We start from the raw sequence: 17,743 nt of genomic DNA, 5'->3' as shown, positions 1-17,743 counted from the left end.
CTTTACTTTGACCCAATAATTACCATGGCATCTTCAATTTCTGCAGTTCCAAGCCTGTGTCCACTGATGTTTAGGACATCATCCATTCTCCCTGTTAGCTGATAATAGCCTTCCTTAGTTCTATAAGCAGCATCTCCTGTGAAATAATACCCTGTGGCAATAACAGATTTAGCATCAGTAAATATAGATGTTCACTTTTTGTGAAGAGAAAAATACACTCAACAGACATAATTCATTATCTCTGTGGGAAAGTAATGTACTCGCCATTCTTCAATATGCAATTATAACAGAACATAGGATACTGCATTTATAATACACATCTATTAATCTGTCAGAGCATGAAACAAACATTTAACAAGATATGCATTATATAAAAATGTGTGTAATGAATCAGGAATTCTGTGAGTGGAATTCAGGTGCTTTGCAGAAATTGATTCTGCTGGAATATGGTCTTTACTCCATATTATCACTCCAGCTTCTTGAAAATAAAAGACACAGTTTGATGCCAGGCTTTATTCTGCAGCATGCTAGCTTTTTGTTTTTCTTAAATTGAAGTATTTTTTAAATGTAAAATATAACTGAGGCAGGAAATCTGCTAGCAATGATGGATCAGTTCATTGGGAACATTGTTGAGAACCCAGGATATGTGTCAACTTCCATGGAGACTCATTGTCATTAGTCTTCACTTAGCAACAGTAACTAGGATTGGAATTTCCATCCCTAAGCAGTGCAGTCGGAAAACATAATATCATGTGACTCTAGGAGTTCCAGCAGTCCCCAGTTACTGTTAAGCACGGACTTCATGGGTTCATTAAGCAAAGACCTCATGTGACACTGATTTCCAATTCCTGCCAGCTTTCTCACTGAATTTGCTTGGGAGAATCAGGAGGGAAGGTCACAGATTGCAATCATGTGACTGAAGGATGCTGTAACAGTTGGAAATCCAGGCCAGTTGCCAGATTGCCATCATGGCAGAAGTATAACAACCAGAACTTCAAGGACCAGTCATAAGAACTGTTTGTTACAGTACCGTTGCAAATTCAAATGGTCAGTAAACAAGAGGTTGTTAACCAAGGAACACCTATGTTATTAATCAACTGCAACTATTTTGGAATTCAATTCATTTTTATACTTTAGCATTCAGGTCCATATGAATGATAAACTAAGAAAATTAGCAAAGATGTTTCAGAATGTTCATGTCAATCAACATCTGTTATGCATGTAGAAATGTGCATGAATACATATCTGGTGTACAGACTATTGCTGCACTATTTTTAAATTATGCAAAGAAAATATAACAATGTAGCTATTGCTACTATACTAAAAACTGTGCTTCATATACAACATCAACTTCAATGCATTACTTCAACATTTTTATCATTCGCACCTGGGTAAGCCTTGAAATAAGCTTCTACAAAACGCTGATGGTCTTCATAGATAGTCCGTGCTATACCAGGCCAGGGTTGTGCAATGCAGAGAGCACCAGAGGTATCATTGCCTTCTAAAACTTTTCCCTAGGAAATCAAGTAAAAAAAAACTTCTCTCAATCCCATCAATAAAAGAATTTTTTCCCAGAATTTTAATTTAATTTCATATTTATTTTTTCCATTAACAGTTTGATCAACACTTGTTAAAGACAATGAACTCAATATGCCTGCAAGCACAGGTAGTCCTTGTTGAGTGACTGCATTGTTTTAGCAATTATTTGCAGTCACACCAATTATAAAAAAGTTAACATGACGGATCCTTGCATTTATGATCTTTGCAGATCTATAAAGCAAAGGAAAGCTGAAATAAGATAGAAGTAAGAAAGCACAGTTTCAATTAGAAACCACTTCACATAACAACCAAGCTTCCAGTCCCGATTGTGGTCGCTAAACAAGGACTCCTTGTATGAATAAAAAAGATTTTTGTGGTAGATAGAAGGGAAAGAATGGGCATTTAGAACTGATAAGTACAAAGCTTCCTTTCTGAGGGGCTTCTTTCCTTACCACTTCAAAATTTATTTTATATCATGCCATGAGATAGTGATTTCCACTAGCATCCCAGCTGTTCTGATATAAGGTGTGCTCATATTTTGATTAATTTTGCTAGCACTAAGAAGTAAAATGTTATCTATATAAATCAATACAGAGCCAGTATAACAATTAAGTAGGAACTAATATTGCCATATTATCTGTTATCCCTAACAGTTACGTTACTCACAGATTAACATTTACATGCTTAAAGTTTTGGAAACATTCTGAGACAAATATACATTCTGATTGCACAGAAGTCAGTGATTTTTCTATCATGGTTTGATTTTAGAAAACTGGTCTGAACAGGAAACATATTTCATATTAGTTCTCTTGAAATGTGTACCTATTTATTTCTTGATGTTTTTATCCATATGGCAAAAATTCCAGCTTTTCTTTTCTGACCCTTTCCTGCCTCAGACTTTATTCAGAATAATGCAGGTCCTTCAAGCTACTCTCTAAAAGTTACCTATTGATTCTTGTAAGACCCTCCTTATCAAAAGAAGGTATCATTAGGTTATTAACACTCTCTATAGTATTTTCAAAGGTGTTCTGGGCTTTAGCTGCAGTCTAATAATTACATTTTTGAATGTTATTAAATGTTTTAAAATATCCTTTAAAATGTTTAGTAAAGGAACAATTCAGATCATTCTCCTCTCCCACTATTTTCAATGAAATATATTTTCAAAATCCAGAATTTTTCAGTATTTTAGCTTACATTCTCATCCATTAGCACTGGGATAATTCCATAGAAAGGCCTCATTGCTATAGCTGGAATAATCTCAGCTCCTTCTTCTGAAGGCCGAGGAGCAATGCAAATGCCACCAGTTTCTGGAATTATAAATGAGGAAGAAACACCACTAAAAATGAATGCAATCTCTGTTTCTGGAATTAAATGACCGTAAAGCAACATTTCTGGGCTGAGAGCAGCTTCATTTTTCATTTAAAAAAGTATATCTGAAACTCCTTATTTTACTCCCACAAAGCCCTAAACCGATTTTGTTCAATACAATTAGATTCACTTAGCAAGTAATTTCAGTAGCAAATGATAGAAATGCAGGGAAATCATGGAATATTTTTCCTTGCGTTTTGATAACACTTCAAACTGCTTAAAAGCGGTTTATGAGACTATCTACTTATGAGATATAAGTAGTTTCAATTTATAGTTACATCCTAGATTAATATAGGTACTAAAAGAATAAGTAGAAAATAAATGCAAATACAAAATTAGGATTAAGACTAAAAGTGCAAAGCATTAAGACTTTAATCTTGTATAATAAAGCAACCTCACAGGCACACAAATTCAAGTTTGTATAACAGACCACAATTCAGAGATCTACTATGAAGCTTTTCATACAGAAGGTCACCAGTCTTGATTTCTAAAATGTGATCAAGCTTTATAGAGATACTGGATTTTAGAATGATGCTATTGCACTAAGCCTGATCACTCTTTTAAAATATATTTATGCATAAGAATCTGCATAGTGAATCTCCCCCACCTCTCCCATAATCTCCCTTTCTCTTATCCACTCAAATGCTTTCAAATATATTTGCAAAGCCTGATTTGCTAATCTTTATGCATGTTTGAGTTGATTATTTGTGGCATATCACGGCTTCCAAGAGCTATGTTTAAGAAAGATAAGCTGCAATAATTACGATATTTTAAAACCAAATATAAGATCTACAACTGGCCTAACACTAGGTAATAAATCAATATACTTGCAAATTCTCTGAAGCGTTATTGTTATTCATAACCCCAGAAAATAATAAATCTCACAAGTGGTTGCATTTGTTTTTGTATCAAATAGTCAGTCTTTGAGAAAACATAACATTAACTGATTTAGCTAGAATAACCAACAGTATGATGTTATACGGGGAACTTGAAGTGTTCCCAGAAAATAACAGGATTATTTCTAGAATATTACAAGTAGTCCTAGTTGAACATCTACTTGTTCAGCAACCATTTGAAGGACTATCACTCACAGAGCAGCTGATACAGCAGCAGCTCTGTGATCATGTGATCAGAATTCAAGTGCTCAGAAACCACATCACAATTACAATTTTGCAGCATCTCACAGTGATTACAACTTGTATCCTTCACCACCAGCTTCCAACAAGCAAAGTCAATGAGGAAGCTGGCAGGAGATCACAAATTGTGATTACATGACTATAAGAAGCTGTGACCATATGCATTTCACCTAACAATCATAACTTGGATTGCCGCAAGTACCATTTTAAGTCAGTGCAGTTATGTGACATCTCTTTTTATAACCACATCGCTTGTGACAGGGTTCCTGAACCAATTTCTGTTGGTAAGTGAAAACTACCTGTAATTAGACTTTGCAGAAGGGGTTAGAACATGGTTGCTTCAGTAAAAAGGGGGACACAATATTTCCTTCTTTCTCCTTTCCCTATGCAATTATGCATAATGTAATGGTTTTTGAGTCAAATATTTAATTTTATCAATGAGTGTATGTATGTATGAAAGTTAATATTTCTCTTGGAAAATCACTCTAAGAACAGCTTTCAAAAATCTTGCTTGAGGGTTTCATGCAGCCTTTCACTTAATTACAAAATTATTTAATGATCAGTTCATATCTCTGGTAACTATTATCTGTCATTTTTTTTATAATCAGTGTCTTGGAGAAAGAGATGTCACAAAGAGAAAGACACAAAGGAAAAGGACAAAGTTAGAGAGAGAAAGGGGGTTTATAATATAATAGACAACACTAGTGGCCCTACTCACTTCTGGCATTGGCCAAGAGTTTCTTCAGACCAGTCTTTCTTCTCTTTGGCAACTACCATATACTTTCCAAGTACAAAAAGTCCATCCACTTCTTATAAGAGAGTAATGTTCTTTACACCTGCCAAATTCTACAAGAAGATTTTTGTCACACATCCATAGTTTTCTCTCTAGAGCAGGGGTGTCAAACTCACATTGTTATGATGGTGTCATGTGGTGTATTGGGACTTTGTCCCCCATCACTAAACTGAGCATGGACGTGGCCAGTGTGTGACACATCTGGTCTGCGGGCTAGGAGTTTGACAGCCCTGCCCTAGAGTTTCTTTGCTACAACTAAGTGACATCCTGCCATGTCATTAAATTAAATAGTAATGACAGAGGCACCAAAGCCACATTAAAGCATGAAGCTCATAAGTTGATAATTGAGCATATTTACCCTTGTTTGTGTAACATTAGTTTGAAGATCACTTATACTTGCATGAATTTGCCAAAGAATCAACACTGAGAATTCTACTTGTTCTATCACCTTGTCCCTTTTCATGGTGAACTCATATTTTTGGAATTTTCTTCTCATGGAGATATATACGTATGATCTCAAGATTGATAGCTTAAAAAACCTGAGCATTTATTTCAATCTTCCATTTGATATTTAAAGAATATTATAGTTTCTGGTTTTGTTCTTAATTGTATATTTATATTTTGATTTTTTTTAAAGCTGCACTGTCTTCAAATCGTTATTCATGTTGGGCTAAACAACTGTACATGTACAGGGAAGGGTTAATTGTAACAGTCAATACCATATTAATATGTGCAAATTAGGTGGTCCCTTGCAGAATGTGAGGTTCTGGAAAACTCTATTAACCTTGCTCTGTTTGTTGACCCTGTTACTATTCCTTCATTTTCTCTCATGATATGTGATCACAGACTGTTTTTCTCATATTATTTGAACTAAGTAAAAGTTTGTTTATATGAATATGGTGCACTTTTTAAGAGATTCTGTTGGCTCAAGAAGGGGAGGGGGAGGAAAGAAATGAAAATAAGCAGAGCTGAAACCAGTTAAAAGTAATAATCACAAGACTGTCGAATAATTTTGGTTCTTTGCCACACCTTTTGCTGCATAGAATAACCTATACTATACAAACATACTAGCCAAAAGCAGAAAAGAGACAGACTGTGGCTCAATAAAGAATGGAGGGGAAAAGTCAAGAATGACATAAAGCAAAAAATGGGGAAGTTTGGGAAAAAGAAAAAGAAACTACTTCTGAATAATAAGGCTTATTTCTTTAAATACAGTAGTAGCCCTTGAGGCGAGATTTTAAGGAGCAAAAACAAATTATATACGAATATATTCAGAAAGGATGCTCAAAATAAAGAAGCCATCAGAAAAAAATGAACATAGGATTTTTCAGAAACTAAATCTTATTACAGATAGTACAGTTACAGGAAACAAGATCAGATAAGGCAATGTTTTTGGCCTATTTTTATGTTAAAGCTAAATTTAGCATCATATTTTAGCTATTTTGAGTTACACATTGCATTTCTTTTTGCAGTATCATAAACCTATCTAGATTCTAAGGCTGAGAAATTTCTATTTGTAAAAGTTTTGTGTTTTAAAAAACGTATTTCACACAATTCCTTTACTGAAGATCTCAAACCAAAATGAAATAAATTCTCAGTACATATATATACTGTAGCATGAGTGTAACTCAGTAGATATGCATATCATGAGTGTAACGGAAAGAATTCAGAATTTGTTAAGAAAATACACGTATAATTATTTTATTTTGGAAAAAATGCAACAATTATCAATATGCAACAAAATCTTTAATAACCTTAATGTCTGAAACTCAGGCTATACTGTTACTTTTATTTATTTATCAAAATAAGTTACACATTTAAACAAACAAAATGAAAAAAACTAACATGGGGCAGGGACAATAGGCACATCTTAAATATGGGATAAGGTCCACAGAAGTTAAGTTGAAATTAAAACTGTGAAAGTTAGTAACTGAAACAGCTGAATCAGGTAAGACGTTTTAGACTTCGACAAGTCTGTTACAAAAATCTTTTTTCCCCCAATAAACTTTAAAGTGGTTTTTTATTCGCAAGTTGATTTACCTGTTTGCCACCAAGTATCCACAAGAGTACACCTTTTGTCTCCTACCACACTGTAGTACCAGTGCCAAGCTTCATGATTTATTGGTTCCCCCACTGCAATTCAAAAAAGCACAATCAATAATTATATTTACAGTATTAAGGATATTTTATAACTGATAATAAAGTAACTTAACATGAAGACTGTTTAAAAAACTGGGCATGAACAATACTGTAAGAAAAAAAACTGAGAGAAGGATAACTAGCTGACACTATTCAACTCTATTAATTCTTTTAATAAGAAAAAAGAATAACATGAAGAAATAACAGAGAGTGACCTTCATGGTCTTTGCAAGTTTCCTGTAAAAAGCTCAGTTCTCCTTCTACAGCAACTAGCAAACTCTTTGATTTTAAATAGACATAAAACTTAGCTTGTCCATTCTCACCTGATCCAAGAGTAGTAAGAGAAGATCTGTCATATTTCTTCACATATTCATCCCCATACTTTAGCAACAAACGTAATGCAGTTGGAGCACAGTAAAAGTGGTTAATTTTTAATCTTTCCACAGTTTCCCAATAGCGACCTTAAAATAACCATATATTTTAAGAAGCACGGTAAGCTCTTGAAGTGTTATAAGCTCAGAATATTTCATATTAAATGAGAATAAATATCTGGAACACATACACATTTTGAAATGCAAAACTGCCCCCTTATTTTAAATCTTCAGAGTCAAATAGTAAAAAAAATTAAAACTGTCACAATTAAATACAGTTGAAAAAATATTGTGTTTGTGTGTGTGTGTGTTTCACACTGTTTTGAAGTATCAGGAGGTGGCAGCATCTGACTGATTTTTTTTCTGGACTCAGAAGCTAAAGCAGCTTAAACTTAAAATATTTGGGTGGCAGATCCTGAGGGAATATTAGTGAGGGAAATTGAAGAGACATCTTGGAAGAAAACAGTGGCAGCAAATGGCCCACATCTTAATTTTTATTCATCAAAATAGCTTTGAAAAGCTATTGAATTTAAAAAAACTCCTTCAAACTGAGCTCATATCTCATATCATACCAGTAATTGTTAATTCCCCCAAAAATCTGATTAAAATTAAAATTAAACTTTGGCTATAAATATTTCTACAGTTTGTTATCTTAGTGGTTTAACATGTGTATTTTTGAGTTGCTGAAATAAATCAATATGTCTTAAACATTCTGTATAATCCAGACTTTAGGCCTGAAAATCTACTAATCTATACAAGGATGACACAGCTCTTTAATCAGACCCATATAAGGACTTTTGGCACTCCGTTTATATTTTTAAGAAGTCTAGCAATAAGGTGTTTATTTTGTTGTGTACAATCCAACTCTTAAGACTAGAATTTACTATTTGGGCCTTGCGTGTTATCTTTCCAGTACAGCTTCAATTGAAAATAGTTTGTGCTGTTTTCTACTTGCTGCACCGTCCATAACAATTTGCTGTATCCTGGTCCTGACTTTGAACATCCATACTTTCCATTTTTAGTCATGAAAAATAACTGGTCCACTGCTGCATAGTGAAAGAAAGGCTTTGGAAAGCCAAAAATGGCACTGCCATCTAATACAGCTAAAAACATCAGACTGGAGACTGGAGAAGGCAAAAACAAATCAAATAGTAGTCACAGAGCAATAGCAAAATCCCTTTCACATTACTAAATAAAGACGGCCAAAAGCAGCCCAGAACCACGACATCAAAAATCCCTTTGTGCTGAGAGAAAGGGAAAAAAGCAAACAAACCACAAAGGACTTTTTGGTGCACTGCAGATCTGGGGCTGTTTTTCACTTTTTTGTGGGCAGCGTAAAGTGATTGTTTGGCTTCCAAGCTCTGAGGCTGCTTTTGCCTTTTTTTTTTCTCCTGCAGCAAAAGCACAGCCCAGCCAGCAGCCAGACCAGGCATGTCTTGTCAGCAGCAGCAACAGCAAGAAGATAGCAAAAGTTAGCAGCTGGGACAGCAGAGAGCAGGGAGCCAAGAGGGCATAGATGGGGGGAGGGGGCAGGTTTAGTAGGTGCAGCAATTAAAGCTTCAATCATTGAACAAATGGTTACAAGTTGAGAACTACCTGTATTATTTGACACAGCAAAGTCTTCTATTAGCAAATTAGGGAGAGATGCTATTTTTAGTAATTCTCCAGCCAGCCAGCAGTCTCTTTCCCTTGACCTGCCTAAGAGGTTTAAGGAACCCTAATATAGAGGGCAGAAGGAATGGCTTTGAAATGAGGAACAGCTGCTATCAAACCAACAGTCAGATAAAATAATCTAAACCTGGTCAAGAAAGTAACCAATACATATGCAGGTTTGCTTCCTGCTTACTGATACCAGTAATCTAAGGTTGCAGGCAGAAATTATTAATTTTTTTTGCACTTTTAATCCCACCTTTATTATTTTTATAATAATAATTGAACATACACCTTCCTCTTATTTTCTCCACAACAACCCTGTGAAATGAATTGGCTGAGAAAGAGTGACTGTCCCAAGATTACCCAACTGGCTTTCATGCTGTGAGAAGAAATGTCCATCTGGGTTCAGTTCCAAGTGGGAAGAAAGACACTGGAAACATGGAGGCTGCTTGGAAGGATGGTTTAATGGTGAACAGGACCACATGGGTTTGAAGTCCTGGGTAGCTGACCACATGGAGTGGAGAGTGAGTGTTATTTATACCTTCTCTTGGGCTTTGAACTTGAGCTTCTTGTTCCTGTGGCAAGGGCATATATCCTATTGGTTGCAGACATCTATGTGGACTCATGTTTGTCTGAATTAAGGTTGGTTGAACCTTGGGCTGATGTAATATCCCCAGCCGTGAGGTGAGCTCTGTTGCTAAATGGGTAGAGGGCTAATCCTATTATGTCCTGAGGGTCATGTCTTAATCTCATCAGCCTGGAGCTCAGGTCTTTTGTCTTGTAGCACCAAAATATCTGCTGGAGGCAGAGAGCTGGGGCTGAGTTTCTGTTTCCTTTAAGATTTTTATTTCTCTTTTAGGGGAAATATTTTGCCTTTTTAATATTTCCTAAAACATTTCATTCTTCTAGGAGAGGGGTGGGTGCTAACTTTATACAATGCCTAAGGTGGAACTAGAGTTCATAGTCTCCTGAATTTTAATCTGATGCGTTAACCACTGGACCAAACTATCCCTATATAGGCAAGCAAGTGATTAACTGTTAAATCTTCACAAGAAAGAAATGATTGTATCATGACTAATTGCCCTTCCTTAGGTCCACTGCTGTTTTTATATATTATATTTTAAATGTCTACCTGGATCTGGATAAACAGGAGTACTTTCAAACAAAACTGTGGTGCTTCCGTTGCAAAGTGGTCCATAAACAACATAGCTGTGTCCTGTGATCCAACCAATATCTGCTACACAACCAAAAATGTCATCTTCTTTGAGGCCAAAAACATGCTACAAAGACAATATAGCTAGAATCAGTGTATACTAATAAAAAATTATTATGATCAAGAAATACTTGTCAGTAATCAATATATTATCATCCTTGTGTGAAGAAATAACTCAATCATAAATTCAGGCAAATAACTTTTTATGGCTTCCATTCATGGTTTTAGAATTTAAATGTCGTATGAGAAAATTTACTCCATCTCTAATTAAAGAATAAACAGAGATTTTGCTCCCTGTCATTTCATAAAATGAGAGCAATTTCAAATAACATTCTTCCAACAATTTATATTTATTTATTTTATTTTAATAGTAAAGTATATATTAAAAAACTATTATGAGATACACTGAGGGTGTAATTAACCAACCTTGTCAACAGGTACATTTGCCTTGAAATTTGGCCCAATAGCCCTATTTTTTAAAATGCAGCATTCCAAAATTAAATTTAAAAGTCTGCCTGAGAAATCTGTTTTTTTAATCAAATCTGCATATGTATAATTTTTAGGGCTCTTCAGTAATCCAAATTCAAAGGGGGAAAAGTGACTTAGATGATGTGATTTTTAAAAAATGCATCTTTTCCAGATATGCAACTTTTAAAATAAATTGCCCATAGATACTTTGTGAACACCTCTGTATATTCTGCATCACTCTTTTCTCCTCAAATCTAGATCGTTGCATAGTCATAACAAATTTCACACTAGTTGAGGAATCATTTATTTCACTTCACAGCATGTTTAAAATTTCCAATGCTACCAAAATTCTTCGTCAACCTGATTTTCACACTATTGAAAATACTAAAGTAAAACAATAAAACTCTAAAGATTCTACTGGTACCTTATGTGTTACAGCAGCATAAAGCAAATAGCCAGCCTGGGTATGAACAATTCCTTTAGGTTTTCCTGTGCTTCCTGAAGTGTAAAGCATAAAAAGCATATCCTCACTGTCCATAATTTCAGGGGGGCAAACCAATGCTTCCTTAGCCATCTCCTAAAAAAAACATTTTTTAAATCAACAATTAAATGAAAAGTGGAGCATTAGTATATTAAATATTCTCAAATACATAGCAGAAGTGTGTTTTCCTTCTTCAATTTTTTTCACATTTCACAAAGAAATAACAAGTCTGTAATGCAATTTTGGCATTTAAAGCATCAAAGGCTATTATTATTATTATTATTATTATTATTATTATTATTATTATTATTATTATAAAACTCAGTTTAAAATTCAGGTTCCTTGCCTTGAATGGTATAAATTAGATTTTTTAGGAATACTGAATTCAATGCTTCTCCTAGAATCATTGCCATAAGTGGCTTTTATGGATATCGTCCATGTCCTCTTCCATTTCTGATAGAAGTACACACAAAAGGACATTCTACCAATGTTGTTGACTATTTATACCAATTTCAGGCAACAAATACTCTTTTGCTGCAGAATGATTTCAACTGCGTTCTCTGCTTTTTATAGTAATTTAAATTTCTGCTTATTATTTCTTCATGGAGAATTTTTAGGAAATAAATTTGCAACTGTTGTTGGTGAAAGATTCCTATCTGCACAGGAGCATTCCTGAGAATAGGAATTTAATCTATTTTTAAGTAAATATTATGACTAACAAAAATGAGATTCATTTAATGAAAACACACAACAGAGGTAAGCAAAACACTATACCTAACTAGCTACATTCTACCAGGAGAAAGTCATGGACCTTTTGTGTGTGATGCTGTTTGGGAAGAAAAACAGAAGGAAGTGACTAACAATCTTTTAAACAAGACCAGGTAGAGTGGCAGATGAGGGCACCTTAATTCTCTATCTGTATAAAGCCATAGACATTACCTTGGAAAAAAAGATATAGAAATAGTTACAAAAAACAAAGCACCTCTTAAGTCATTAGAAAGCTCAGATCAGCTTCACTAAAATTTACTAGAAGGCAATGGCAAACCATTTCTGAAAAAATGGTTTTCCCAAGGAAACTACAGGGACTTTTTCAGGCAGTCTCCAATAACCAGAGATTATGAACACAATGAACATACTTCTTCAAGGAGAATATCATGACTACATGTATGGGTTTTGTTGTCAGTTCTCTGGGCTACAAAGACACACTTGACACTTGGACAATTCTTTACAGCTTCATCCACGGTGTTTTTCAGTTCTAGGATCCGTCCTCCTCTGATTCCCTGGTTACAGGTGATCACTGCTTTACATTTAGCTAGGAAGAAAAAACAATTATAGAGACAGAAAATTTTAATCTATTCCTCTGTTTTGCATCACAATCTAATAAATAAAAATAAACAGCACATAATCTATTGTAAGGCAATAGAGCCTATATAGTAATGAAATGCTCAGGATTGTTTTTTCTGCTAAATATAGTTATGAATGTAGAACAGCATGTAAAAGCTTATGAAGGTTCCTTGCTTACAACAAATTCTCAGAGTCCAACAAATCCTATATTACGTATTGATATGTTGATTTTCTAATGAAAAAATTGCATTTCCCTGCAATAACCAAACAATCCATGAGTTATTATTTGAAAGGGATTTTCCCCCCAAAAATTACTCACCATCATTTATTCTTCCTGCTAAAGATTCTGCACTGAATCCAGCAAAAACAACTGTATGAACAGCACCAATTCTGGCACAAGCTAACATGGCAGCCACTGCCATTGGAGATACAGACATATAGATCGCAACTCGGTCTCCCTTTTTTATACCATTTCTCTTTAAGGTGTTAGCAAGGCGACAAGTCATGTCCAAAAGTTCTCTGCAATGTAGAAACAAATGCCTTTTCATTTTGTTTAACTTTATAAATATAATATTTCAAGCTACAAAAAAATCCTGATAAATATTTATCAAACAACTTAAATTTAAATCTAATCCACTGAAGTTCAGCTTTTGTAGACTTAATTTTTGCTCTTTATCAAGATAGTCATAAATTAAACAGGTACTGTTACAATAGCAACTATCTTAGGAGCAATTTAAAATGCAGAGATATTACAAAAACAACTTTGAGATATAATAATAATTTGGGTAAACAAATTTGCTGAGTTAAAAAATAGTTGAATTTCTTAAATTAATGATATCATGAGAAATATCTGGTATTCTTCAGCATTCCTAGCATTAAAACGACTTTAAAGAATACTGTGGAGGAAGCATGTCTCCTTGCCAAGTCTCAAGATCTATTATTTGTCTACCTACATTCATTTTGTGACAGTAATAATCGCTTAATGCCAAATCAAGAATATCATTTTAAGAAAATTACTTTCTCTTCGTTTTCTTGTTCTCTCTGTGGTTTTTAACGGTTACTTTTACAGTTCAAATGGGTTACCAAAGCAATGAAAAAAACCACATTATTGGCCAAGTACTATATAATACCTTTATGACAAAAACTATGTCATTACCTGGCAGTCCAGAGCTGGGTTAGTGAACTATCACTCCATTTTTATTGCAACTCTATTTGTATCAACATTATTCAGAAGTATGTTTAAAGTCCAAAGGCTTCTACACAGTAAAATGTCATTTTTATAAATAATTTGTGTGAGGTCAGAATTATATTTCAGAATTCTGACCTGTGCTTGTCTCACAATACTAATGTGGATATCAGGAGGCATTTCCGGGGGAAGAGATAGAGAGAAGGTGTTTAACTCTTGTAACATCCATGGATTTTCATCTGCAATTGTGATGTGGCCATGCCTGGTCGTCCCACTGTGCTTTGAGATCAGAAGAGACTCAGCTGCAGGGGAAAGAAAAACAGCCTAGAAAGGATTCCAGGGAAGGCATGGCAATTGCAGGAGACATTATATATTTTTCCTTCTAAATACTACTTCTATGAGCAGATTTATATTAATCAGGAAATACCAATAATTCCTGTTTTCATGAGGATTTCCATAGGTGGAATGTAGGTCTCAGTCATCTCTCCTACACTAAGATGTGAAATAGACTGAACTATCTTGCTTCCATTAGATAATATGCTTTATATTGCTTGATAATTCCACTGATCTTGCAAGAGCAAGCTAAATAATATGAAAGCAAGATAAACTAGTTTGTATACAAATTTTGTAGTTTGCATATAAATTCTTCATCTTTATTGAAAAATATTCTCATTACAAACTCCACTGCTATTCATGACAATATGTTCATATTGATGTTTCCAATATCAAGGGGGGGAAAGTTATCCTTAATAAGCATAAAGTTTCATGTTTCTTGTTTTATTGTTTATTTATTGAACACACTTTCAATATTGTTGTGTCCTCCCACAGAACTCTGGACTGTGTACAATCTAAAAGGATCAATATTAAAATTTATCATCAGAATAACCGAAATTGACAGTCCTAGTAAGTCTCAAGCTGCTGGACAAAATCAAGTAAGCAAGAACTACAAGAACTAAACACAGAGAGGCTGTGTTTGATCAGTCTCAGCTGATACCAAGGCAGGAATTACCCAAGGCTGATCAAATACATCAGAACAGCTGGAGGTCGGACTTCCGGTTCCGGCGGCTACGGCGACGGGCAAGTCCTTTGCCCGCTCCCGCTCTCCCGGTGGGCTTCCCCCGCTTCTGGGGGGGCACAGGACGCCCCGGAGAGGCGTCCTGCCGAGGGAGCGGCTCGCGGAGGGCCCTGGCATCGGCGGCAGCTGGTGGGGGCTTCTCCGCTTCGCTCTAGGCACCGGGGAGCAGTTTCGGAGGGCGCGCCTGCGTCTCGCTCCATGCCGACCGGACAACGCACTATTGAAGGAAGCAGCGGCGGTATGGTGAGAGGCTTCCTTTCTTCATTCCCTTTCTTTTGAACTGATGGACTTTTCAGCTATTTTAAAATTTTAACTTTCGGATTCTTGCTGGAGGTGCGGCTAGAGGGAGGGGGATTTCCCCCCCCTTGGACAAGCGGCTTGAGAAGATTTTGCTTTCGCTCCCAGGGGAAGGAGGAGGGGGGAGAGCCAACTAATGATGCCTCACCCCTGTATAAGTGACTTTCATCGGACTTAGTTCCAGAATTTATGGGTGAACTGAGAACTTTCTGAACTTTTAAAATTTTGTTATGCCTCTGAGCCCAAAGCTGGCAGGGCAAGATGGCACGCTTCCGGTGTCTTCATGAACTGTGAAACCTGACTCCACCTTTAAAATTCAGGCTTCCGGTCTTTGTCTCCGTGTCACCCAGAAGAATCTCTTGTGGATTGCTACTTCCTGAACCCTCTGGAGAGAAAATTTTTCTCTATTGCTAGACTGACTAAAGAAACTCCCATCTGTTTGGATCTTCTGCCTCCTGGACTCGTCTGCCTGCTCTACTTCTCCAGCTGTCCAGTCTCTACACTGACTGATCTCTCTGTTTTATAAAGTATGTCTCCAAAAAGACCACCACCTGGAAAACCTGGCTTTGCTACCTCTGCACCGACATCTGCAACATCCAGTCCTGCTACACAGTCAAAGATTACAGAACTGATGCAACCTAAGAGTACAGAGATGGATTTGCAACAAATGCTTCAGCAACTCATACAGGGCCAGGAAGAAATTAAGAAACAATTAAAGGAAATGAAGGAAGAAATTAAAGAGAATCAAGTCCAAATTTATAAGAACTCACAGAGACTGGACCTTGTGGAGGGTGGGGTGGCGGAGGCGAGGGGGGGGTAGAAGCTCTGCAGAAGGGTAACAAAGAACTTGATATTCAACAAATGAAAACAGAATTTGAGAGAATGTCCTTTTATCTTAGATTTCAAAATGTTATAGAAGCAGATGGGGAAAATATAAGGGACATTATGACTAATATTTTAGCTGAATATATACACAAAGATAAACAACAGATGGAATGGGAGATAGACCTGGTCTATAGAGTGAATTCAGCATATGCCAGAACACACAATGTACCCAGGGAGGTCCATATTAAATTTCTTAGGAAAAGCACAAGAGACATAATTCTGGGTGTACAAAAGGGGCAAGCATTGACATATCATGACAGGGAGATAACCATCTTGAAGCAGATCCCAAAAAAAATTAGGGAGAAAAGGAAAAATTATTCGCAATTGGCGAATAAATTATACCAGAAAGGGGTGTGGTTTAGATGGTTGATGCCTGAAGGGATGCTGATATTCTGGGAGGAGACAAGAATCAGAATTAATACACCCATAGAGGCTCAGGCCTTTATGGAAAAAAATAAAGCGAACCTAGAAAAAACAGAAGACTCTTCAATGGTCACACAGGACACGGGAGGGGCCGGAGCTCTGCCAGCGGGGGGAGAAGGGGCAATACCAAGAAAGCTCAGATCACAAAAATGAATAAGAAAATCACATTGTTATAAACAGACCGAAAGTAATAATGAAATTATATCTAGACTATATATCATAATATATAAGCTGATTGAAAAAAATTTTTTAGAATTAATATGCTGATTTTATATGAATTTGTATTAATGTTTTATACATAGATGTTTTTTATGAGTTTGGAGGGAGGGGGCGTCTGCCATACTTGCAACTGCCAAAATTTGTATACCATTCCACCTACCCTTTTCCTTATAAATGTTTTAAAAAACCAATAAAATTTTCTGGAAAAAAAAAAAAGAACAGCTGGAGGTCCTATTCCTCAGACATGGTGATCAGAGTGGAGACCAGAGTCAAAGTGCTCCATGAGGCTCCTTGCCAAGCAACACATGCCTGTCTTAACTAAAAACAGTTGGCTGCAGTTTTATTTAAGTGGCAGCACTGATCCCCATCTCTTTTGGAGTCCTTCATACCTTCTGAACTTCACATGCATACGTTTCATTACCCAACTAAGTAACATAATCAGTAATGAAATGTCTGCAAGCAAACAACTAATCTCAGAGGGCACCCAGGACTCCATAGTTCAACCCTGAGTTAATATACAATCTTCTATTGGTACCATATTTCCTCGTTAGAAACAACTGTCTGATTCCTGTACCTTGCATGTCATTGCCCTCTACTCATATAAGGAACCTGAAACTGGCCTATAAATTGACAGATGAGCCTTTCTTGGCTCCGAACTTCAGACTTAATCTTAACTATTTTTCTGCATGTTCCTGTGGAAAGTGAAACTATTTAAGCAAGTCTTGTCGTCAAAGACTCTGGTGTATGCTTTTTTTTCCTGTCTACCATTTGTCTACTTGGCCTTGAGTAAATTTCTCAGCATTATTGAACCAGAGTCTTTCTTCCCCCCTCTCTTACTACTGAAAGATCAGCAGCTTTCTAGATAATATTTAATGTAGGCTTCAGAAATAATGATAAGTACTTGTGAAGATATAAGGAAACTGGAGAAATACACATGCTTCACTGCTCACTCATATTGTCTCTGGACAGGCAAGAGCCCACATTCACTTTTATACCACGATTGGTTAGGTGTCTTTTCACTCCATTTTTTTTCTACTTCCTGTGAAAACTAGGGAGCTACTCTGGATCAGATACTGGGAAGAGGCCGCACAAGGAAAATCTCATCCTAGATATCAACTCTCAGGTTCTTCCAGAAGCCTTGGATATACCATCT

At 36.0% G+C, this 17,743-nt stretch overlaps 1 protein-coding gene across 1 annotated transcript in view; it reads right to left on the bottom strand.

Moving 5' to 3' along the window:
* ACSS1 (acyl-CoA synthetase short chain family member 1) overlaps positions 1-17,743 on the bottom strand; it is a 49,397-nt gene that overhangs the window by 6,850 nt on the left and 24,804 nt on the right. Inside the window, exons 3-11 of the mRNA XM_081944769.1 lie at positions 12,825-13,024; positions 12,298-12,473; positions 11,105-11,257; positions 10,132-10,279; positions 7,299-7,436; positions 6,877-6,969; positions 2,734-2,846; positions 1,388-1,514; positions 24-151 (exon numbers count right to left, since the gene is read on the bottom strand). Coding sequence (XP_081800895.1) covers positions 24-151; positions 1,388-1,514; positions 2,734-2,846; positions 6,877-6,969; positions 7,299-7,436; positions 10,132-10,279; positions 11,105-11,257; positions 12,298-12,473; positions 12,825-13,024 — 1,276 coding nt within the window. The remainder of the gene's footprint in view (positions 1-23; positions 152-1,387; positions 1,515-2,733; positions 2,847-6,876; positions 6,970-7,298; positions 7,437-10,131; positions 10,280-11,104; positions 11,258-12,297; positions 12,474-12,824; positions 13,025-17,743) is intronic.

Source organism: Natrix helvetica (genome assembly GCF_964273705.1).
Source record: "Natrix helvetica genome assembly, chromosome: 2".
Lineage (NCBI taxonomy): Eukaryota > Metazoa > Chordata > Lepidosauria > Squamata > Natricidae > Natrix > Natrix helvetica.
Note: the sequence above shows the minus strand (reverse complement) of the source record. Positions and strands in the feature narration are given on the sequence as shown.